Raw genomic sequence first — 26,216 nt, 5'->3', positions numbered from 1 at the left:
ATCTGGCACAGTGCAGCCCCTTACCTCTTCTCACAGAGGCTACCCCTGTAGCCCCCCACTACAAAAACCTTGTTATTTTCACCTATTACATTTTCATAGCATGCTTTTATAACCTCACTGTAGCCATCACATGGGAATCTATTTATTTATAGTTAAAACTAAATAAAGCCACCAGGTTTTTTGGGGGTGGTTTTATGACAACTTATAAAATAACCTGAAGTTCAGCCCTTGACTTCTTTATTTTCAGTGCAGAAAAACATATAAAAGTCCATTTTAAAAACATAATTATATGTAGTTCAGACAACGATTTTATCTTTTTTTTTTCTTTCTAATGGCAAACAAATTGGAATGTTGATACTATTGCTTAACATAAAAGGCAATTAGTTCTTAGCATAGCTATTCCTGAGTTGATAATAATTAGTAATTTTGAATTGTGATGAAGGCTAACCACATAGTAATTTGCATTTCTGCTGTCTTTGAAGTAATGTTCTCCAAATGAAAAAGATAAAATAACCATTTCCCCAAGATTAACACCTCCTGCCCTGTATAAAGCATGTTCATTTTAACTCTGGAGCCTTTCTTGGACACTAAATGAAGAGATGTCTAGCCAAAGGTAGATATGAAGTGTAGGTAGAGTAGTAAGTACTTTATCCCTTTGCTGTATTTTATTGATCTGCCAAATTCTCTGAACCCTCTGTATCCTTCCTACATTCAAATCTTCTTTCTGATTTTTTTCTTGTGTATGTTTTTGTGTTGTCTCCTGTTATCTTGATATAAAAAGTTACTTGTCCCTAGCCTGAATGTTCTGAGGCAGGCCACAAATCATTCTTGTCTAGTTTCCTAGTGATTTGTCTTTGGGAAAATTGTCTAACACGTAAAAAGATGTAGTTGAGTTAAAAATCTTTGGCAATAGGAGGAAAACTGCCACCAAAACTTCAGCCCTGGACTGGGGGAGAGCAGACTTCTGACTGCGCAGGAAACTAGTTAGTGAGGTCCCCTGGAAAACTACTTTTAAAGACATTGGGGTCCATTAGTGCTGGTTGGTTTTTAAGTACCACCTCCTAGGAGTACAGGAATAGGCAATTCCAAAATGTCGGAAGTCAAGCAGTAGGGGCAGAAGGCCAGCCTGGCTGAGCAGGGATCTTCTTCAAGAGCTTAGGCAGAAAAAGAAAGTGTATGGTCACTGGAAGCAAGGTCAGGCGACATGGGAGGACTATGGGGATGCTGCTCACCTTTGTAGGGAGAAAATTTGTGCGGCCAAGGCTCAGAGTTGAAGCTGGCCAGCAATGTAGGGGACAATAAGAAAGGCTTTTTAAAGAAAGTTAATGGGAAAAGGAGGACCAGAGGAAACATTGGTCTGATACTTGATGAGGATGGTCACCTAACAAACAGGGACATAGACAAAGCAGAGATGTTTAATGCATTTTTCAAGTAATGCTCAGGAATCCTGGAAGAGATCATGGACTGGCCAGAAGGCAGAGATTTCGGAGTATCACCATTTTGGAGTGAGAGAGCAGTTGTGGTGGAGTTTAGATGCCCAGTAGGGTAAAACCACTACAAAAGGAAAGGATGAATATTGCTGGTCTATGGAAACGGACAGTTGAACGTTTAATTTGTTGTATGAAAAAACAAATATAACTCGTAGGCATGGGAGGGGTACAGAGATATTGTTCACCACTGAAGGAAGAAAATTTGTGCTGCCAAAGCTCAATTAGAGTTGAAGCCATCCTGTACTGTGGGGGACAATAAAAAGGGCTTTTTAAAGTATTTTAACAGCAAAAGGAGGACCAGAGAAAACATTGGTCTGTTATTTGATGAGGATGGTCACATCGCAAATATGGATGCAGACAAAGCTGAGACGTTTAATACCTTCTTCGCCTCTGTTTTCAACACTGATCATGGGCTCTGGGACCCCAGCTGCCCCGAGTTGGAGGACCGTGACTGCGGGAAAGATAAACTCCCAGTCAACCCCAAACTAGTGTGGGATTTGCTGCTCCACCTGGATGCATACAAGTCTATGGAGCCTGATGGGATTCATCACAGGGTACTCAGCTGGCTGATGTCATTGCAAGACCTCTCTCAAATATTTTTCAGTGGTCTTGGGACTCTCAAGAGGTCACAGCCAACTGGAAGATGACAAACGTTGTCCCAGTTTTCAAGAAGGGCAAGAAAGAAGACCCTGGTAATTACAGGCCTGTCAGTCTCACTTCAGTGCCTGGTAAAATGACAAAGATTAGCCTGTTGAGTTACTGAAAAACACTTGAAGGACAACGCAGTCACTGGTAACAGCCAACGTGGGTTCATGAGGGGAAGACCATGTTTAACAAACGTGTTGTTTTTTTTACGACAAGATCACCCATCTAGTTGACCAAGGGAAGACAGTTGATGTAATGTTTTTGGATTTCAGTAAAACTTTGGATACTGTCTCACAGTATCCTTCTGGACAAAATGACCAGAATACAGTTAGATAAAAGCATAATAAGATGGATGAACAGGTCGGCTGACAGGTCGGACCCAAAGGGTTCTTGTAAATGGGGTTACATCAGGCTGGTGGCCAGTCACTTAGTGGGGTTCTGCAGGGCTCCATTTTAGGGCCAGTTCTCCTTAATGTTTTCATAAATGATTTGGATGTAGGACTTGAAGATTTTTTGAGCAAGTGGTTAGTCACTGGAATGGGTTGCACAGCGAACTGGTAGAGTCACCATCCCTGGGGGTATTTAAGAAAAGGTTGGATGTGGTACTTTGGAAGGGGTAATCCTGGATATATGTACAGACTAGGAAACTGTGGGACGAGAGGCTTAAAAGCAGCCTTGTGGAAAGGGATCTGGGGTCTTTGGTCGACAGCAAGCTGAACATGAGCCAGCAGTGTGCCTTGGCAGCCAAAGGGCTAGCTGTATTCTGGTATGCATCAAGCACAATATTGTTAGCTGGACGAAGGAAGTGATTGTCCTGCTGTACCCCGAGCTGATGCAGCCTCACCACGAGTATTCTGACCAGTTTTGGGCACCACAGTATAAGGAAAATATAAAAATCTGTCCAAAGGAGGGATACAAAAATGGTGAAGAGTCTGGATGGGAAGACACATGAGAAGCGACTGAAGTCACTTGGTTTGTTCAGCCTGGAGAAGAGAAGACTGAGGGGAGACCTCATTGCAGTCTACAGCTTCTTCACAAGGGAGAGTGGAGGGTTAGGCACTGATCTCTTCTCTGTGGTGACCAGTGATAGGACCCGAGGAAACATCTTGAAGCTGCATCAAGGGAGGTTCAGGCTGGATATCAGGAAAAGGTTCTTCACCGAGAGGGTGGTCAGGCATTGTAAGAGGCTCCCCAGAGAAGTGGTCATGGCACTGAGCCTGGTAGAGTTCAAGAAGCGTTTGGATAACACTCTCAAACACACAGTCTAATTTTTTGGGTGATCCTTTGGGGTCCCAGGAATTGGACTTGATGATCCTTGTGGGTCCCTTCCGACTCAGGATATATAAAGCATTTGACACCGTCTCCCACAGCATCCTTGCAGCTAAACTGAGGAAGTGTGGTGTGGATGCTCGGGTAGTGAGGTAGACTGTGAACTGGCTGAAGAAAAGAGAGTTGTGGTCAATGGAACAGAGTCTAGTTGGAGGCCTGTATCTAGTGGAGTCCCTCAAGGGTCAGTACTGGGACCAGTATCATTCAATATATTCATCAGTGACTTGGACGAAGGAATAGAGTGCACTGTCAGCAAGTTTGCTGATGACACTAAGCTGGGAGGAGTGGCTGACAAGCCAGAAGGCTGTGCTGCCATCCAGCGAGACCTAGACAGGCTGGAGAGTTGGGCAGGGAGAAATTTAATGAAATATAATATTGGCAAGTGTAAAGTCCTGCATCTGGGTGAGAACAACTTCAGGTAGCAGTATAAGTTGGGGACTGCCCTGCTGGAGAGCAGCATAGGGGAAAGCGACCTGGGGGTCCTGGTGGACAGCGGGATGACCATTAGCCAGCACTGTGCCCTTGTGGCCAAAAAGGCCAATGGCATCCTAGGGTGTTTTAGAAGAGGTGTGGTGAGTAGATCGAGAGAGGTTCTCCTCCCCCTCTACTCTGCTCTGGTGAGACTTAATCTGGAATATTGCATTAGGTTCTGGGCCCCTCAGTTCAAGAAGGACAGGGAACTGCTTGAGAGAGTCCAGCGCAGAGCCACGAGGATGTGCCATTTTGCACCTTGTGCTATCAATAGTTCTGTTAGTATTATGCAATGCTCTATCTCCATACACAATTGGAATCCAAAAATTATAGTTAATTATGATGGGATTAACTTAATATTTATATAGAGCAGCTAATATAGTTATATTAGTACATCTTTCAAAGTTTTAAAAGTTATATCCCAAATTTCTTCTTTTGGAGAATGATCTTTAGACTCCAATTGACACCATTCTAGAGAACCAAATAGTAATTAAGGCAGAAGAACAGTACAGATGATAAAAACGATAAAAATGTGGATAATACACATAATCTTTAGGATTTTAATATTTGGAAGACAAATAGGATACCTACTTAGCTTAGTTACTAGAAGATGGAATATCACCTATCCTGTTAATATACCAGCATGGACTCAGAGAGCAGAGGTCAGCAGGAAAGCATCTGAAGAGCAGCACAAAGGAATACCAGCCATTCCAGCCAATAAAAGTCTCATCAGGAGCCCAACGTAAATGCCTCTACACAAATGTGCATTGCATGGGGATAAAACAGGAGGCATTAGAAATGTGCGGACGCCTGGAGAGCTATGATCTTATTAGCATCACAGAGATATGGTGGCATGGTTCTCACGACTGGAGTGTTGTAATGGAAGGATACAGGCTCTTCAGGAAGGACAGGCAGGGGAGACAAGGAGGGGATGTCACCTTCTATGTCAATGACCAGCTGGAGTGAAAGGAGCTCTGCCTGGGGATAGATGAGGAGCTGACAGAGTTTATGGGTTAGGATTAAAGGGAGGGGAGAGGGCAGGGACAAGTGACATAATATGGGGGGTGGGGTGGGGGTGGGGTGGGAGTGGGGGCTGGTTCTGCTACAGGCCACCTGACCAGGAAGACCAAGCAGATGAGGCCCTCTACAGACAGATAGATGCAGCCTCACGTTCACAAGCCCTGGTCCTCAGAGGGGACTTCAACCACCCTGATATCCATGATATCCATGGGAATGCACAGCACAGCAGGGCATAGGCAATCCAGGAGGCTCCTGGAATGCACTGATGATAACTTCCTTCTCCAAGTAAGAGAGGAGCCAATGAGGAGCAGAGCTATGCTAGACCTGGTTCTCACCAACAAGGAGGGGCTGGTGGGGAATGTGAAGCTCAAGGGTAGCCTTGGCTGCAGTGACCATGAAATGGTGGAGTTCAAGATCCTTATGGCAGCAAGGAGGGCACGCAGCAAGCTCACTACCACAGACTTCAGGAGAGCAGACTTTGTCCTCTTTAGGGATCTGCTTGGTAGAGTGCCCTGGAATAAAGCCCTGGAGGGAAGAGGAGCCCAAGAAAGCTGGCTAATATTCAAGGATCACCTCCTCCAAGCTCAGGAGCAATGCATCCCACCAAAGAGGAAGTTGGGCAAAAATGCCAGGAGGCCTGCATGGATGAACAAGGAGCTCCTGGCCAACCTCGAGCACAGAAAAGAAGCTTACAGAGGGTGGAAGCAAATGTGGGTAACATGGGAAGAATACAGAGACATTGTCTGAGCAGCCAGGGATCAAGTTAGGAAAGCTAATTTCCATAGGATGTGATGAGGTGAATCTGAGAGTCCTGAAGGCACTGTCTCATTAAGTTGCTAAGCCTGGACCAGGGGACCGTCACAGGAAATACAGTCTCTGGTGACCAGCAATAGGACCCGAGGGAATGGCATAAAGCTGCATCAGGGGAGGTTCAGGCTGGATATCAGGAAAAGGTTCTTCACCGAGAGGGTGTTTGGGCAATGGAAGAGGCTCCCAAGGGAAGTAATCACGGCACCAAGCCTGCTGGAGTTCAAGAAGTGTTTGGATAACACTCTCAAACACATAGTCTAATTTTTTGAGTGGTCCTTTGGGGACCCAGGAGTTGGACTTGATGATCCTTGTGGATCCCTTCCAACTTAGGATATTCTATGATTCTAAGATGCATATTCTGATTTAAGCTCTTTCTCATGGCTGGGGCACTTGAAATGTCTTCACATAGATGTTTTTTTCTGGTGTTTAAGGAGGCTGATCTTATGGAAGTGGGAGCCCTTCCTGAGGAATTGCCCATTTCGTGGTCATGTGGACTTGATGGACTTTGGACTTGATGGTCTTGAAGGTCTTTTCCAACCTAGACTAGTCTATGTGGTTTAATGAAACTTTACACCAGAAGTCTTTGACTTCTTTGTTCTTTCAAGTTAAATTGCAGTTTATGAAGGAATTCAAAAGTGAGTGGGGGATGAGCAAATATATGTTTCATAGATTCATAGGATAATTCAGGTCTGAAGGGATCTCAGGAGTTTTCTAATCCAACCTCTTACTCAAAGCAGGGTCAACTATGATATCAGACCGTATGAGTTGACCAGACTGGATAATTGTATTCACGCCAGCTTCATTTTAAGGAAATCATGATAAACAGGAATCAATACTGGGTCCAGTCCTGTTTAACATCTTCATTAATGATCTGGATAATGGGGCAGAGTGTACCATCAACAAGTTTGCTGATGATACAAAAATGGGATGAGTGGCTGATATGCCAGAGAGTAGTGCTGCCCTCTAGAAGGACCTTGACAGGCTGGAGAAATGGGCTTACAGGAACCTCATGATTTTCAACAAGGGGAAGTGCAAGGTCCTGCATCTGGGGAGGAACTATGCTAGCATGCATCTCGTAGGAATGGAGTGCATATGCTGAACTAGAGCTCTAGATGGCATCTATGTACTAGCAAATATAGATCGCACAGATTTGAAGTCTGCGCTTATGTAGTGGGTTTACGTGGCAAGGTTTTGGTAGCAGGGGGCCATAGGGGTGGTTTCTGTGAGAAAGATCTAGAAGCTGCCCCATGTTTGGGAAGGGCCCCATTGTTTTCCAGAGCTGAGCCAATAAGCGATGTTGTTTTGCGCCTCTGTGAGAGCAGATTTAAGACAGGGAAAAAAACGCTGCGCCACACAGCAGCTGGGAGAGTCAAGGGAGTGAGGAACGGCACCAAGGTCAGTGTAGAAGGAGGGGGAGAGGTGCTCCAGGCGCCGGAGCAGAAGTCCCCTGCGGCCTGTGGTGAGGACCATGGTGAAGCAGGATGTCCCCCTGCAGCCCATGGAGTACCACGGTGGAGCAGGGTTCCACGCTGCAGCCCGTGGAGGAGACCACGGTGGAGCAGGTGGCCCTGCACCGACGGAGGCTGCCGCCTGTGGAAGACCCCTGCCGGAGCAGGTTCCGGGCCGGACCTGTAGCCCGTGGAGAGGAGACCACACAGGAGCAGGTGACCTGGCAGGAGCTGCTGCCCGTAGGGGACCCAGGTTGGATCAGTTTTCTCCTGAGGGATGGACCCCATGGTACGGACCCATATCTGGAGCAGTTATTGAAGAGCTGCTGCCTGTGGGAAGCCCACACTGGATCAGTTCATCAAGTACTGCATCCCGTGGGTGGGACCCCACAGCACAGGGGACGAGAGTGACCGAGAAGGAGCGGCAGAGAAGAAGTGCTGTAGACTGACCATAACCCCCATTCCCCCGTTCCCCTGCGCCGCTTGGGGGGAGGAGGTGGAAGAGGGTGGATGGAGGGGGGAGGTGCTTTTGGTTTCTTTCCTTTGTTTCTCACTTCTCTAGCTTGTTAGTAATGAGCAATAAATCTTACTATCTTCTTATGCTGAGTCTGTTTTGCCCGTTACAATAATTATTGCGTGATTTTCTTGTCCTTATCTCAACCCTTGAGCCCTTTTCACATATTTTCTCCCCATTCCTCTTTGAGGAGGGGGAGTGAGAGAATGGCTGTGGTGGAGCTCGGCTGCCCACTCGAGCGGAACCACGACAGCTTATCTTCTCCAAAAAGGTCTTTTCATCACTTATGCGTTTATATCCTATATCTGTCAGGGGAGGGAAGGGTGCCTGTGTTGGATATTATAACAAAATGTGACATACCTCCTTCTTCTGAAGTAAATGTTTACTCCTTTATCTGATATATCTTATGTTGTTATCTTAGCATTAGTATTTAAAATACCTTGATGCTGCTAAAATATGCTTTAGTAAAAATGCTCATGCAGACAAATAAGTGTTTACATTATGAAGGCAGTAGATTTTATAACTATTTATAGTTTTTTAATTTTATGGTGTTTTGATCTAGTTTGTTAAGTGTGTTTCTCTAATGCTAGGTGAAGAAAATAATATTGGAGTTTCAGTATGGGAAACAAATCACTCAGCTGAGGGTTTTTCTTTTTTTTTTTTTATATTGCCACAGAGTGAAGATAGGTCGAGTCCCAAGAGACAACGCCTTTCTCATTCAGTCTTTGACTATACAGTGTCATCACCAACTGCATCACCACCAATACGACCGTGGGAGATGACATCAAATAGGCAGCCTCCTTTGTCTCGGTCCAACCAACATCACTTCTCTGGGGAACACTGCAGCACACCTGCACGAAATAGAAGGAGGTAGGCAAGCTATATAGATTGGAGACCAGTTTCTAGGGACTCTCTATTGTCAAGTCGGGGAAGACTATTTCAGGCAACACTGAATAATATTTATCATATGTTAAACAGAAAAAATGAATGAATCATAGACTAATAGAATGGTTTGGGTTGGAAGGGACCTTAAAGATCATCTAGTTCCAACCCCCCTGCCATGGGCAGGGACGCCTTCCATGAGATCAGGTTGCCCAAAGCCCCATCCAACCAGGCCTTGAACACTTCCAGGGAGAGGACATCCACAACTTCTCTGGGCAACCTTTTCCAGTGCCTCACCACCCTCACAGTAAAGATTTTCTTTCTTATATTCAACCTAAACTTACCCTCTTTTAATTTAAAGCTGTTACCCCTTGTTGTGTTGCTACATTCCTTGATAAAGAGTCTCTCCCCATCTTTCCTGTAGGCCCCCTTTAGGTGCTCAAAGGCCACTGTGTCTCCCTAGATCCTTCTCTTCTCTAGGCTAAACAACCCCAGCTTTCTCAGCCTTTCTTAATAGGAGAGGTGCTCCAGACCTCTGATCATCTTCATGGCTTTCCTCTGGACCCACTCTAATAGGTCCATGTCTTTCTTATGCTGTGGGCCCCAGAAATGAACACAGTACTCCAGGTGGGGTCTCATGAGAGCAGAGTAGAGGGGGAGAATCACCTCCCTGGTGGCCATGCTTCTTTTGATGCAGACAAGGATACAGTTGATTTTCTGGGCTTTATTTGCACATTGTCAGCTCATGTTGAGTTTTTCATCCACCATTACCCCAAAGTCCTTCTCCGCAGGACTACTCTATTCACTCATCACCCAGGCTATATTCATGTTTGGGTTTGCCCTGACACAGGTACAGGACCTTGAACTTGCCCTTGTTGAACCTCATGTTGTTTGCATGGGCCCACCTCTTGAGCCTGTCAGGGTCCCTCTGGATGGCATCCCTTCCCTTCAGCATGTCATCTGCACCACACAGCTTGCTGTTGTCGGCAAACTTGCTGAGGGTGCACTCGATCCCACTATGTCACCAACAAAGATGTTAAATAGCACTGGTCTCAATACTGACCCCTGAGGAACACCACACATTACTGATCTCCACCTGGACATTGAACCATTGACCGCAGCACTTTGAGTGAGACCCAAAGAAACAGTACGGCTGCTGGAAGGAGGGTCAGGCGACGAGGAAGGAATATAGGGATGCTGTTCATATTTGTAGGGAGAAAATTTGTGGGGCCAAAGCTCAACTAGAGTTGAAGCTGGCCATGTCTGTGGGAGACAATAAAAAAGTTTTTTTTAGATATGTTAACAGAAAAAGGAGAAACAAAGAAAATATAGGGCCGCTACTTGATGGGGAAGGTCTCCTCACAGACAGTGACATAGGAAAAGCAGAGACATTTAATGCCTTCTTCACCTCTGTCTTCAGTGCTGATGATGGGCTTCGGGACCCAGGGTGCCCTGAGCTGGAGAACCATGACGGTGGGAAAGACAAACTCCCAACCGACCTTGAATGTGTGCGGGATTTACTGCTCCACCTGGATCCATACAAGTCCATGGGTCCGGATGGGATCCATCCCAAGGTGCTTAAAGAGCTGGCTGATGTCATCGCGGGACGTCTCTCAATTATTTTTCAACGATCTTGGGAACCTGGAGAGGACCATGAAGAAGGACTTATGGGTGATAAGAAGGTTGGAGGCCATCTTGGGCACAGTGATCACGAACTAATAGATTTTTCAATTACTGGAAAAGTGGGGGCGAGGGGTGGGAGGGTAGCAGAACTGCCACCCTGGACATATATCTGTTGCACAGAGAACTGCCACCATGGACTTATATCTGTTGCACAGAGGCACTTCAGTGGCAAGGGGGAGCTCATCCTCCAGCTCCGATCAGAGACAAGGATACACTCTCTCTTGTCCTGTGAGTCTTTCAAATGTGCTCATTCAGGGCTGCAAGCTTGTTTACCTACCCATTGCCTGGACTTAAGGCAGGGCTGTTGTTGAGGGATTTTTGAAACAGAAAGGAGGCCATGACTTGCTGCAGCTGAGCAAATCAAGCTGCCAGGACGACTATGAGAAGTTCCCATGACAGTGTTCCCACATCGCCCGATTGAGGAATTTAAAAAATATTGTTGCCAGCAGCTGGCTTCAAGGACGGGATCTACGTGACTGCTAATCACAAGGGAGTTGTTTTCTTGCAGGTGGGGTTGTTTTCTTGCAGTTGTTTGTCTGAGTGCTTTTGACCAATAATCTTGTGTGAGACACTATCCGCCCCTGTTAAGTTTGCTATAAAAGTCAGGCTATTCGGGTAATAAAGGGAGAGCATGATCTGACCATACTAGTGTCTGTCGTGTTTTTGGCCGTTCTTCCTGCAACAGGCTGTTGCTTGGACCGTGTCAATGTATAATACCATTTGTCAATCTCCTGCTCAGATTCCTGAATGCTTTGTTGTCTGGTGAGCTCCTCTTGCAACAGAGCCACCTGTTTGAAAAGCTCATCCATCTGGGCACACCTGTACCCATGACACCCACCTCTGCCTTCAGGACCTAGGGGGACTTCCAGAGACTGGAGTTCCCTGGAACTGAGGGTCCTAGAAACTACAGGCCTGTCAGTATGTCCAATGATAGAGTTAGGAAAGGTAATGCCCAAATAAAACTGAATTTCACCAGGGACATCAAGGGCAACAAGAAGGGCTTCTATAGGTACATCATTTATAAAAGGAAGACCATGGAAATTGTGGGCCCTCTCCAGAAGGAAATGGTTGACCTAGTGTCGCGTTAAGGGGTGTAGCTGATTAACCGTTATGGGCCCGGTCGGATTCAGGGTACTGAACCAGTCGGACATTCACCAATAACTCATTAACCGTCTGGGGGTCCGGTCAGACATTCACCAATAACGCGTTAACCGTCTGGGGGTCTGGTTGGATTCAGAACACTGAATTATCACAGTCACCGATAACTACCCTTACCCTAGTTGCACTTAATGAGAGCTATCACAATGCAATCAAGTATGGTTTATTACAACAACAGATAATCAGGTTCTTTTGGATTGCCGGTGATAGTGACTGTCTGCAAAAGCAAGCTAGTATGCATGAAATACAGGTGTTACAGGTGCACAGCCTAGAAATAAACGCATTAAAAGGATCAAAGACTCTATAGAGATTTATAAGCAAGTATTCAGATCTCACCCAAAGGCGTCCCAATGGGGGGGAAGAGAGGCTCAGCCCGTCGACAGATCCCAGGGGTCAGGAGGTCCTAAGGATGTTGTATTTCCTCGGGATGGTATCTCCCCTGACAGTGGTATCTTCCCTGACATCCCCTCTCTCTTAGGCCAATTTATATTATTTTCTATCTTTTAGGTGGAGCTTGAGTGACTCTAGTCAAGCATATCTTAGTTATGATTGGTGAAAAGTTCTCCCGTCTCCGTTTAAAGTAATAGGCTCCGAGAAATTCAGGGCGCATGCTCAGTGAGGGGTGGTTGCACTTTGGAGGCGGGTAGCTTTTGGGATGGAGGTGTGTTTTGGTATTATAATGATATTATAATGAGCAAAAAGTACACTAGGGTACAGCATTTGTCAAAACATGACAGGTCATTGGGTCAGGGTGGCAAAAAGTGCAGCTTATCGGTCTCAGTGTGCCCAAGAACAATCGAGTCCCCACCTGGTCACAGAGCCTAGCCGTGGTGTCTCCACTCCACTCTACGCTCCGTGCTGTTCCTTAGGGCTAGCGCACCAAGTTTCCCCAGCACGATAGCATCTGAGGTTGGGAGCCCAGGGAACGCTCAGGTAATGCAGCTATGCCCTACCCTGAAAGCCTCTTCAATGCTATACATTTTCCTTAAAAATGTGAATGTTAGTTTTATTTCCCTAGTTACCTCAGGCAATTACACCACACCTAGTTACGCAGGATATGGAGATGGCCAAGGTACTCAATGACTTTTTCACCTCACTCTTCACTGGCAAGTGCTCTAGCTACACCATCCATGTCCCAGAAGGTAAAGGCAGGAACTGGGAGAATGAAGAAACTCCCAGTGTAAGAGAGGATGAGGTTCAGAACCATCTAAGGAACCTGAAGGTGCACAAGTCCATAGGACCTAAAGAGATGAATCTGAGAGTCCTGAGGGAGTTGTCTCATGAAGTTGCTAAGACACTATCCACCACATCAGGTGCCCCTGGAACAGGGACACCCCACCCCTCACAGTTTTAAAAGGGAAAAAAGATGCAAGGAACTACAGGCCAGTCGGTCTCATCTCTCTGCCTGGAAAGATCATGGAGCAGATCCTCCTGGAAACTATGCACATGGAAAAAAAGCTGGTGATTGGTGAAAGACAACATGGTTTCACTAAAGGCAAAATGTGCCTGACAAATCTGGTGGCCTTCTACAATGAAATTACAGCATTGGTAGATGGGGAAGAGCAACTGATGTCATCTATCTGGCCTTGTGCATATCATTTGAAACTGTTCTACACGATTTAAACAGCACTTCTTCCAAGCTCAAGATCAGTGCATCCCAAAGAGTAGGAAATAAGGGAAGGGGTGGCTGGAGACCTGTGTGGATGATCAAGGACCTCATCAACAAGATCAAAAGGAAGAGGAAGGTCTATGAAATGTGGAAAAAGGGGCCTGTCCTTTAGGAGGAGTATAGGAGTGTTGTCAGGGCCTGCAGGGACACGACAAGGAAGGCTAAAGCCCACCTGGAGGTGAAGCTTGCAAAAGAGATAAAGGATAATAAGAGGGTTTTTGTTTTTGTTTTTTAAAGTATGTAAACAGTAAAAGAAAGTCTAGAGATAATGTGGGTTCCCTGCTGAAAAAGGGGGGTGTCCTGGTAATGGGGGACACTGAGAAGGCGGAGATATTGAATGCCTTCTTTGCTTTGGTCTTTGCTTCAAAGAGGCCCCCCCCCCCCCAGGACTCCTGGACCCTGGACGGAGGAGAAAATATCTGGGAAGTGGAGATCTACCCACCTGGTTGATGAGGGAATGGTTCGGGAGCATCTGAGTGGGCTCAACGCACACAAATCCATGGGTCCCGATGGGATGCATCCACGTGTGCTGAGGGAATTAGCGGAGGTGATCGCCAAACCACTCTCTATCATCTTTGAAAGGTCCTGGAGAACAGAAGATGAGCCTGAAGATTGGAGGATAGCCAATGTCACTCCGGTCTTCAAGAAGGGCAAGAAGGAGGGTCCGAGAAACTACAGGCCAGTCAGTCTCACCTCTGTCCCTGGAAAAGTGTTGGAATAGCTTGTTCTGGAGGCCATTTCCAAGCAATTGGAAGAGAAGAAGGTTATGAGGAGTAGTCAGAATGGATTCACCAAGGGGAAATCATGTTCAACCAACCTCGTTGCCTTCTATGATGGCATCACCAGTTGGGTAGATGAGGGGAGAGTGGTGGATGTCATCTACCTTGACTTTAGCAAGGCTTTCGATACTGTCTCCCATGACATCCTGATAGCAAAGCTGAGAAAGTGTGGGATAGAGGAGTGGACAGTAAGGTGGGTTGAGAACTGGCTGACTGGCCGAGCTCAGAGGGTGGTGATCGGTGGAGCAGAGTCTGGCTGGAGGCCTGTGACTAGCGGTGTTCCCCAGGGGTCGGTGCTGGGTCTGGTCTTGTTCAACATTTTAAACGACGACCTTGATGAGGGAATAGTGTCCACCCTCAGCAAGTATGCCGATGACACAAAGCCAGAAGGCTGTGCTGCCATTCAGCGAGACCTGTACTTGCTGGAGAGATGGGCAGGAAGAAACCAAATGAGGTTTAATAAGATCCAGTGTAGAGTCCTGCACCTGGGAAGGAACAACCGGATATATCAGTACAGGCTGGGTGATGACCTGCTGGAGAGGAGCTCTGCGGCGAAGGACCTAGGGGTCCTGGTGGACGACAGGTTAACCACGATCCAGCAGTGCGCCCTCGTTGCCAAGAGGGCCAATGGGATCCTGTCATGCATTAAAAGGAGCGTGGCCAGCAGGTCAAGGGAGGTGATCCTCCCTCTCTACTCTCCCTTGGCCAACCTCTTTTCAGTGGTTTGTGGGGACAGGACAAAAAGATCACATCATCTGGTTTCCCTTGATCGACTAGACGGCTGATCTTATCATAAAAGGAAATCAAATTTGTTAAACAGGACCCACCCCTCGTGAACCCATGTTGGCTGGGACCAATGACTGCATTGTCCCCCAGGTGTGCTTCAATAACTTCAATGATCATCTTCTCCTTAATTTTACCAGGCACTGACATGAGACTGACAGGCCTGTAATTGCTAGGGTCTTCTTTCTTACCCTTCTTGAAAATTGGCACAATATTTGCCAGTTTCCAGTCTACTGGGACCTCTCCAGGTTCCCAAGATCGTTGAAAAATAATTGAGAGAGGCCTCGTGTAAAGTACAATAAGGTGTCCCCTGAGCCTTCTTTTCTCCAAGCTAAACAACCCCAGCTTCCTCAGCTGCTCCTCATAAGACTTGTTCTCTCGATCCTTCACCAGCTTCATTGCCCTTCTTTGGGCATGCTCCAGCACCTCGATGTCCTTCTTGTAGTGAGGGGCCTAAAGCCAAACACAGTATTTGAGGTGCAGCCTCACCAGAGCCGAGTAAAGAGGTACAATCACTTCCCTAGTCCTGCTAGCCACATGCTATTCCTGATACAAGCCAGGATGCTATTGGCCTTCTTGGCCACCTGAGCACACTGCTAGCTCATATTCAGCTGGCTATCGACTAATACCCCCAGGTCCCTTTCTGCCCGGCCATCTTTCCAGCCACTCTTCCCTCAGCCTGTAACGTTGCATGGGATTGTTGTGACCAAAGTGCAGGACTCTGCACTTAGCCTTGTTGAACTTCATACAGTTGGCCTCAGCGCATCGGTCCAGCCTATCCATATCCCTCTGTAGAGCCTTCCTACCCCCAAGCAGATCAACACTACCACCCAACTTGGTGTCATCTGCAAACTTACTGAGGGTGCACTCGGTCCCCTCATTCAGATAAAGATATTGAAGAGAACTGGCTCCAGTACTGAGCCCTGGGAGACACCACTAGGCACCGGCCTCCAGCTGGATTTAACTCCATTCACCACGAATCTTTGGGCCCGGCCACTCAGACAGTTTCTCCAGTAGAATGCTGTGGGAAATGGTGTCAAGAGCCTTACTGAAGTCTAGGTAGACCACATCCACAGCCTTTCCCTTGTCCACTGAGCGTGTCACCTTGACGTAGAAGGAGATCAGGTTTGTCAAGCAGGACCTGCCTTTGATAAACCCATGCTGACTGGGCCTGATCACATGATTGTCCTGGCTGGGCCTGATCACCTGGTTGTCCTGTAAGTGCTGTGTGATGGCACTCAAGATAATCTGTTCCATGAGCTTCCCCAGCACCGAGATCAGACTGACAGGCCTGTAGTTTCTCGGATCCTCCTTCCAGCCCTTTTTGTAGATGGGTGTTAAATTTTCTAGCCGTCAGTCGACTGGGACCTCCCCTGATAGCCAGGACTGCTGATAAATGATGGAAATCGGCTTGGCAAGCACTTCTGCCAGATCCCTGAGTATCCTCAGGTGGATCCCATCTGGCCCCATAGACTTGTATACATCTAAGTGGAGTAGCAGGTCGCAAAACATTTCCTCATGGATTATGAGGGCTTCATTCTGCTCCCTGTCCCTATCTACCCTGAGAAGAACTTTTCTTGCTGCTAAAGACTGAAGCAAAGAAGGCATTAAGTACCTCAACCTTGTCCTCATTTCTTGTCACTGTTTCCCCCCACATCCAATAAAGGATGGAGATTCTCCTTAGACCTCCTTTTCTTGTTTATGTATTCATAAAAAACATTGTTATTGTCTTTAACAGCAATAGCCATATTGAGGTCAAGTTGGGCTTTGGCCCTTCTAATTTTCTCCCTGCACAGCCTCTCGACATCTTTGTAGTCCTCCTGAGTGGCCCGCCCCTTCTTCCAAAGATCATAAACCCTCTTGTTCTTCCTGAGCAATAGCCACAGCTCTCTGTTCAGCCAGGTCAGTCTTCCTCTGTACTGACTCATCTTTCGGCATATGGGGATGGCCTGCTCAGGTGCCTTTAGGATTTCTTTCTTGTAGAGTGTCCAGCCTTCCTGGACTCCTTTGCCCTTCAGGACTTTCAGGACTGCCTCCCAAGGGACTCCACCAACCAGTCTCCTTAACAGGCCAAAGTCTGCCCTCCGGAAGTCCAGGGTGGCAGTTCTGCTACCCTCCCCCCCCTCCCCCCCGCCCCCACTTTTCCAAGAATTGAAAAATCTATTAGTTTGTGATCACTGTCCCCGAGATGGCCTCCAACCTTCTTATCACCCACAAGTCCTTCTGCATTTATGAGCAAAAGGTCCAGTGGGGCACCATCCCTAGATGGCTCGCTCACCAGCTGTGTCAGGAAGTTATCTTCCACGCACTCTGGAAACCTCCTAGACTGTTTCCTCTCTGCTGTGTTGGATTTCCAGTAGACCTCTGGTAAGTTGAAGTACCCCATGAGAGCAAGGGCTAGCGATTGAGAGACTTCTCCCAGCTGCTTGTAGAATATTTTGTCTGCCTTTTCGGCCCTGTTAGGCAGTCTATAACAGATGCCCTCCAGGACATCTGCCTCATTGGACTTCCCCCTGATTCTTACCCATAAGCATTTAACCCTGTCATCGCCATTATTAATCTCAAGACAATCCAAACCCTCCATAGCATACAGGGCTACCCCACCGCCTCTCCTTCCTAGCCTATCCCTTCTGAAGAGTTTGTAGCCATCCTTTGAAGTGCTCCAGTCATGCCTGCCATCCCACCATGTTTCAGTGATGGCAACTATGTCATAGCCCTCCTGCTGCACAATGGCTTCCAGTTCCTCCTGTTTGTTGCCCATACTCCGTGCATATGTGTAGATGCACTTCAGCTAGGCTAGAGATCCTGTCACCTTTTTGGGGAGAGAAGCCCTAATTCCTGCATGACCGTTCCCAGGCACTTTTGTGATTTCTAACCCGTCAATGTCCCTTGTGCCTTTGCTGCTGCATGGATCTCCATCCCCTACCTCAATAGGGGTGGCAGACTGATGGACCTTGCTAACACACCATCCCATAACCACTGTCATACCACCCCCAGGCTTGTCTCTGTCAAGCCTGGTTTTATCCCTTTCCCCTTTCAAATCTAGCTTAAAGCTCTATCAATGAGTCCTGTTAACTCCTGAGCAAAGATCCTTTTCCCCCTTAGAGACAGGTGAACCCCTGTCGCGTTGAGGGGTGTAGCTTATTAACTGTTATAGGTCCGGTCAGATTCAGGATACTGAACTATAGCAATCACAGATTCACCAATAACGCATTAACCATTAGGGGTCCGGTCGGATTCACCAATAACGCATTAACCGTAATGGGTCTGGTGGAATTCAGAGCACTGAATTACCACGGGCACAGATTCACCAATAACGTATAACCACCCTTACTTTAGTCGCGTTTAATGAGAACTATCATGGCTAGGAACAATGCAATCAAGTGCAATTTATTACTGCAACAGGTACACAGGTTCTTTGGATTGCCGGCAATAGTTACTTTCTGCAAAAGCAAGTTAGCATGCATGACATACACAGGTGACAGAGGTGCACAGCCTGGAAATTAACGCATTAAAAGGCACAAAGACTCTATAGAGATTCCTAAGTTTCCGCAGAGACACACAGTATAACCAAGTGTTCAAATCTCACCCAAAGGCGTCCCAATGGGGGGGAAGAGAGGCTCAGCCCATCGACTGGTCCCAGGGGTCAGGAGGTCCTCGGGATGGTGTATTCCCTCGGGATGCTCCTAACGATGGTATCTTCCCTGACATCCCCTCTCTCTTAGGCCAATTTATATTATTTTCTATCTTTTAGGTGGAGCTTGAGTGACTCTAGTCAAGCATATCTTAGTTATGATTGGTGAAAAGTTTTCCCGTCTCCGTTTAAAGTAATAGGCTCCGAGAAATTCAGGGCGCATGCTCAGTGAGGGGTGGTTGCACTTTGGAGGCGGGTAGCTTTTGGGATGGAGGTGTGTTTTGGTATTATAATGATATTATAATGAGCAAAAAGTACACTAGGGTACAGCATTTGTCAAAACATGACAGGTCATTGGGTCAGGGTGGCAAAAAGTGCAGCTTATCGGTCTCAGTGTGCCCAAGAACAATCGAGTCCCCACCTGGTCACAGAGCCTAGCCATGGTGTCTCCACTCCACTCTACGCTCCGTACTGTTCCTTAGAGCTAGCACACCAAGTTTCCCCAGCACGATAGCATCTGAGGTTGGGAGCCCAGGGAACGCTCTGTTAATGCAGCTAAACCTTACCCTGAAAGCCTCTTCAATGCTGTACATTTTCTTTAAATTGTGAATGTTAGTTTTATTTCCCTAGTTACTTTAGGCAATTGCACCACATAATCCACCCCATGACTATAGTCACTCAAGCTTCACGACAGTTGGAATATGTCGGGGATTTCACATACAATCTCGGGACGAGGTTTATCGAGTGTGTTTAGGGATGCTAAACGTTTCACCATAAACCCAAGTTTAACTTACAAACTAATTGTCAGTATAAAGCATAATACAGTGAGTATTAACAGAACAACAACAGGGTGAAGCATCTTGCTGAAGATTCCTGTGGCAGCTGGTGACCATCCAAACAGAGTGTCCCACCAACGGTGTCTTTCATCTCTCTTTACTCTTTCCATCACTCAATGTATTTCTTGTGCATCTTGATGGACTGTAATCAGAGTCTTTTGTCCATTTTCTCGAACTTGTGTCATCAGCCACTTCAAGTCCTCACATACCAGCAATTTCTTCACCAAGGTGAGGTTCATTCCAATAGAAGTAGGCAGCAGATCATGAAACAAAATATAATGGGATGCAATAAGTTGACAAAAGGTTACAGGAGCTGCGTAACTAAAATCACGTCCTAGAATTTTGGTAAAATTACAAACTTAAATATTAGAGTGATCACTTGTATTTACAATAGTATTATCTATGACTATAGAATCACAATGAGTTCTCATGCAAACAGTGTTTCCCAATATATACAAGTACAGTTTCAAGGGTTTCATTAGAATGTATCTCAAAGTGGCAAATAGTTTCAGTGGCAAATAGGTTCAGTGTCAAGACAAATGTCTTGGGCTTCCAGCGTGTTACTCTCACAGATGAAGCCTTTTTGTTCACACACAATACATGCATTCACATCAATTTTTTGCTACTTTCCTCCCTTTTGATGGGCCCATATTTTATGCTCTTTAGGATAAAGTATAGTTCTATTATGATTGAGTCCTAATGCAATTATTGGATATATATTGTATATGGTGACATTACTTATGGTAAGTATAAAGGCAAAGATTTTATCATTTTCTGCATAATAGGTAAAGTTGACTAATTGCCACCATGCTTGAAATTCTTTTTCAAATTATGAAGCATTGTCCCAAATCAGTTTTCGAATTTCAATGGGCAAAGTTCCTCCTTCTCCCTCTCTAATGATAGCTGCTGCTACAGATTGTATCCATAACTGCACTTGGATGTAGCTCAAGGCAAGTGAGGTATTGCCTTGGGTTTTTCCAAGGGCATTTACAATTAATTGATGATCATTTTCCTCAGTTTGTTCCCAATAACCCAGTTGCATCCCGTGGCATGCAACGAGATTGTAGATATTAATGTGCAGCGCTAGCTCTACCCGTTTTAGAGACCAGCCAGGGTTAAAGAGAACTTGTTGTTGTCCCACATTTTTAATTATGTAAGGACCAGGGCTGAAGATGGAAGGAGTTAGACCAATGGGAAGCTGAGTTGGTACATTTTCAAATGTCTGCGGGGGCAAAGGCTTCTTAATTCTGTGCCTCTGTAACCCCAAAGACAGTACACAATTATAGGTTTGGTGAAAGTAAAATTGTATCAGCAATCAAAATTTGGTTCAGTTATTTTGGTACAATCAGTACTATAATTTTGTTGTCTGGTAGAATCAGCATAAACTGTCTTAATCTCCATCGGCCTATTTTAAGTGGATCCATTAGTTATTTGGCAACTGATTTGTATTGTCTGGCCAGACATGGCTTGAAGTTCAGCCATTCTTAGGGAATCGTTCCAACTCCATTCATCTTTTGAAAATATTTTACCCCCATGTAAAACTAAAGTAGAGATATTTAGATCCTTTTTGTTCTGAGGTGTTCCGATGATTGCGCTATAGTGTGACAATGCATGGTTAGATGCCACAGTGAAATACCTCAGCTCCATGCACAACCACAGTAGCTAAGTTTCCTTTAAGGTTTGTAATTGCATCAAGGTCAGGGTAAAGCATAGCATTATTAATCCAAACTGTTGATTCGTCATCTTCCAGCTGTCCATATACAGTTCGCTCAGGGTTCCTGTGAACACAAAAGAAAAGAAAATATGCTCGGTTGTATTCAACCGGCAGGGATAGAAAGAGGGTGAAATAGCAATCTTAGATTTCCCATGCATAGAAATATTTGGGAGTAGTTAGCACTATTACTACTGTTAGATACACAGAGGGCTTTCACTATCTCTGCCATGTTTGGAACTGCGGCAGTCAAAGGTGTAGTGTTAGCATTCAACTGTCTGTAATTCACTGTAAAATGCCATTGCCTGGTTGGTTTCTTTACCAGCCACACTGGTGAATTGTAAGGTGAATGGGTCCTTTTAACAATGCCTCTTTCTTCCAATTCCATTACCACCCCGTCAATCCCCATAAGTGCTGCTGCTGGCAATGGATATTGCCGAACATTAGTAACTTTAGAGGGATGTAAGGGTATGGATGTTTGTAACAGACTCCATCTCACTGTGCCTGAATCCCTTTGATGTGTCGCGAAACTCCACACAGTTCCATCAGGGAGTTTCCACATACGACCATGCAGTATGTCAAATCCTAAAATATTAGTATATTCAGCACTGACTAATACTTCTACCCTGGTTAATTTTTGTTCCCCTGGCAGCCAGAGTGAAATTTTTGCAGTGGGGCATTGTTTTTCCACATCATTGATTCCCATGAATTTAACCCTGCGTTGACCAGGTGTTATGCTCAGGGTTTGTGCTGTCTCATGTAATTACTGACATTTGGGTCCCGGTGTCAATAAGAAAGTTTACCAATATCTTTCAGGGTCCAACGGGAATGGCAATGATAGGGTCAGAGTGTTCATTAGAGAGCCATTGAATTGCTAATACCCGCCGAGCAGGGTGGCTCACTGCCCTCCCCGGGGATAGGAGTTTTTTTGCTGAGATTCTGCTTTGTCAGTTAGGCTTGGTGCAGAAGGTGTACTTTCATTATGGACTGTTTTTTTATTTTTTCTGTTAGGCAGTTCTCCCCAGCTGGAATATTTTTCTTGCTCAGAGATCTGACCAATGTACGGAGGTCCTCCATAGAGGCACCACGCAAGAATGGTCAGGGTGCACCCAAAGCTAGGGCCTTACACCACAACTCACCTCTTTCCCTATTAGGTTTGAACGTCTTTTCGAATTTGGGGTATCTGGGATTTTGAGCGTGGATTTGATGGACTGGCCAAGAGTAGTCTTGGAACTTAATACTGGATGAACTAATCTAGCCCATTCGGCGTCCGTACTTATCTATGTCTTGTACAATTTCACTCCAGGTGGGAATGGGGGAGTTTGGATTCTGCCTATGACCACGATCATCATCCCTACAAGCAGCTAGTATGCAATCCTGGGTATTTTCTACAAAAATCTTAAGACAATCAGGGAGTCCACGGATGAGAGGGGTTAATTGAACCAGGTTAATAGGAGCTAACATCGGGGATTTCCTGAATTCATCTCTTTCATATATTGCCTGAATGCGGGCTGCTTTCTGTACTGCTACAGCCAGGTCAGAATAGCTTGTGGCTCTAATTTCCAGGGGTTCCCCTCTTTCCTGGGGATCTATACCACCTGCCCAGTATGCCGCCCATGCAGTTATAAAGTAATTATATGGTCTCCTGGTGTGGTAGTTAAAAATACTCCAGGTCCCCAAAAGCCTCCTGCCTCTTCCTCACCCAACATAATTCGATCTCCTCCTTCAAGAGAAACTCGCCAGACATACTCAACTTTCAATTCCCCTGACTGCCTTGAGAACTTCTCCTGTATTTTAACCAACTCTGCTGGTAACCATGGAATCGTTTGTACAGTAGTGCAGATTCCATCATCATCATCAACAGCAGTCTCAGTCTTAACCAAAGATCTCAAGGAAATCAATTGAGATTCAGAATCAGAAATCTCTTCAACACCATCATCACTGTCAGACCAGAAATCACTATCCCAGCTTTCAGGTTCTGCACTATGCAGCAATCTACGAATCTGCTTGACTGGAGCAGAAGGCTGTACTTTATTTAACAGATGACTAACCCTCTCCAGCAATTGTTTAAGATGATTATTCTCACTCACAAGTTTATCATTTTCAGTCACGAGTTTGTCATTCTCAATCAAAAGTTTACCCACTCTGATTCCTAATGTTTTTCCCGTCTCCCTTTGAAAGGCCAATGATGACTTCAATACCTCATTCTCTGATTTCAAAGCTGTATATTCCACATCAGAAATCAGTTTGGGAAAACGAGTTTCCTTAGCTTCCTGCTGAGTACAAGACAAACAGGCATCTAACACAGCACAAATCACACCTTTACCCTTTAGTTGTCTGATCTTTCGTGAAGCCTGACACTGCTCAATACTTTCTACCACTTTCTCCTCATCTTTCCAAAACTTCTGGGCCCACTCCTTCCCCACCTGGGAAAGGAAACATTTGCATGCACTGAACTATCACAGTCATAGATTCACCAATAACACATTAACCGTTAGGTGTCCAATCGGATTCACCAATAACGCATTAACCATTATGGGTCTGGTTGGATTCAGAGCACTGAACTACCATGGTCACGGATTCACCAATAACGTATAACCACCCTTACTTTAGTCGCGTTTAATGAGAACTATCATGGCTAGGAACAATGCAATCAAGTGCAATTTATTACTGCAACAGGTTCTTTGGATTGCCGGCAATAGTTACTTTCTGCAAAAGCAAGTTAGCATGCATGACATACACAGGTGACAGAGGTGCACAGCCTGGAAATTAACACATTAAAAGGCACAAAGACTCTATAGAGATTCCTAAGTTTCCGCAGAGACACACAGTATAACCAAGTGTTCAAATCTCACCCAAAGGCATCCCAATGGGAGGGAAGAGAGACTCAGCCCGTCAACTGGTCCCAGGGGTCAGGAGGTCCTCGGGATAGTGCATTCCCTCGGGATGGTCCTAACAATGTTCTACCTTCCTGGTAATGTCTCTGACCCGGGCCCCAGGGAAGCAGCAGGCTTCCCTATGAGTAGGGTCTGGCTGACATATGGGGCCCTCTGTTTCCCTCAGAAGGGAGTTGTCTACAACAATTACCCTTTTTTCCTTCTTGGTGGAGGCAGTCTTGAGGCGTGGAGTTGACTTCTTTGCCCTAGACAACCTCCTGGGTAGACCTTCCACCGTATCCTCACCTACCCCAGCTCCAGATCTCCAAATCTATTGTGTAAGGGCACTTGGGGAGGCGAGGTGGGTAAGGAGGGGGCTTGCCTGTGATGCCGAACAGTGACCTGTTCCCGTTCCTCTCCAGCTGTTAGGTCCCTTCCCTCTGCTCAACAGTTACAGGGCAGGGGGTTCACCACTCTTTGGGGTGTATCACCCTGGTGCCTTTCTCGCAGGCATGGCAAGGAGTTGCTCCACCAGTCTAACTCCTGCTCACACTCCCCAGTGGTCCTTAATCTCTCCACCTCCTCCGTGAGCTCTGTCACCATTCGAGTCTATTTGAGAGTGGAGGCTAACAGTGGACTACTGTGGCCTGAATGAAGTCACACCACTGCTGAGTGCTGCTGTGCTGGACATGCTAGAACTTGAATTTGAACCAGAGTCAAAGGCAGCCAAGTAGTATGCCACAACTGATATTGCCAATGCATTTTTCTCCATCCCTTTAGCAGCAGCGTGCAGGCCAAATTTTGCTTTCACTTGGGACTCTGGGCTCTGGGATCCCAGCTGCCCCGAGTTGGAGGACCGTGACTGCGGGAAAGATAAACTCCCAGTCAACCCCAAACTAGTGCGGGATTTGCTGCTCCACCTGGATGCATACAAGTCTATGGAGCCTGATGGGATTCATCACAGGGTACTCAGCTGGCTGATGTCATTGCAAGACCTCTCTCAAATATTTTTCAGTGGTCTTGGGACTCTCAAGAGGTCACAGCCAACTGGAAGATGACAAACGTTGTCCCAGTTTTCAAGAAGGGCAAGAAAGAAGACCCTGGTAATTACAGGCCTGTCAGTCTCACTTCAGTGCCTGGTAAAATGACAAAGATTAGCCTGTTGAGTTACTGAAAAACACTTGAAGGACAACGCAGTCACTGGTAACAGCCAACGTGGGTTCATGAGGGGAAGACCATGTTTAACAAACGTGTTGTTTTTTTTACGACAAGATCACCCATCTAGTTGACCAAGGGAAGACAGTTGATGTAATGTTTTTGGATTTCAGTAAAACTTTGGATACTGTCTCACAGTATCCTTCTGGACAAAATGACCAGAATACAGTTAGATAAAAGCATAATAAGATGGATGAACAGGTCGGCTGACAGGTCGGACCCAAAGGGTTCTTGTAAATGGGGTTACATCAGGCTGGTGGCCAGTCACTTAGTGGGGTTCTGCAGGGCTCTGTTTTAGGGCCAGTTCTCTTTAATGTTTTCATAAATGATTTGGATGTAGGACTTGAAGGTATACCAAGTAAGTTTACGGACAGCGCTAAATTGGAAGGAGCTGTTGACTCCCCTGAGGATAGAGAGGCCTTGTAGAGAGATCTTGACAAATCGGAGGGCTGGGTAATCACCAACAATATGAAGTTTAACAAAATCAAGTGCTGGATTCTGCACCTGGAATGGGGAAATCCTGGATGTACAGACTGTGGGACGAGAGGCTTAAAAGCAGCCTTATGGAAAGGGATCTGGGGTTTTTGGTCAATGGCATGTTGAATATGAGTCAACAGTGTGCCCTGGCAGCCAAAGGGGCCAACCATATCCTGAGGTGCATCCAGCATAATATAGCTAGACAGTTGAGGGAAGTGATTGTCCCACCCTACTCTGAGCTGGTGCAACCTCACTATGAGTGCTGTGTGCGGTTTTGGGTGCCACAATATAAGAAAGACATAAAACTATTAGAGAGTGTCCAAAGGAGGGCAACAAAGATGGTGAAGGGTCTAGAGGGCAAGACTGATGAGAAGTGGCTGAAGTCACTTGATTTGTTCAGCCTAGAGAAAAGGAGACTGAGGGGAGACCTCATCACAGCCTACAGCTTCCTCATGAGGGGGAGTGGAGGGTTAGGTACTGATCTCTTCTCTGTGGTGACCAGTGATAGGACCCGAGGAAATGTCTTGAAGCTGCATCAGGGGATGTTCAGGCTGGATATCAGGAAAAGGTTCTTCACCAAGAGGGCACTGGAAGAGGCTCCCCAGAGATGTGGTCATGGCAGCAAGCCTATTGGAGTTTAAGAAGCATTTGGACAACCCTCTCAGACATATGGTTTGATTTTTGGGTGGTCCTGTGTGGAGCCAGGAGTTGGACTCAATGATCATTGCAGGTCCTTTCCAACTCAAGATGATTCTATGAATTCTAATCATGAGCTACTCTCACTCA

General features: G+C 46.1%; 1 protein-coding gene across 1 annotated transcript in view; it reads left to right on the top strand.

Moving 5' to 3' along the window:
• The window catches only part of LOC309889527 (E3 ubiquitin-protein ligase RNF38-like), a gene marked incomplete at both ends in the record, with an annotated part of 174,573 nt that overhangs the window by 72,535 nt on the left and 75,822 nt on the right, over window positions 1-26,216 (top strand). Inside the window, one exon of the mRNA XM_082782374.1 lies at window positions 8,404-8,597. Coding sequence (XP_082638500.1) covers window positions 8,404-8,597 — 194 coding nt within the window. The remainder of the gene's footprint in view (window positions 1-8,403; window positions 8,598-26,216) is intronic.

The sequence above is a fragment of the Aythya marila genome (assembly GCF_965140915.1).
Source record: "Aythya marila genome assembly, chromosome: W".
Taxonomy (NCBI): domain Eukaryota; kingdom Metazoa; phylum Chordata; class Aves; order Anseriformes; family Anatidae; genus Aythya; species Aythya marila.
This window is presented reverse-complemented; position numbering and strand designations above follow the sequence as displayed.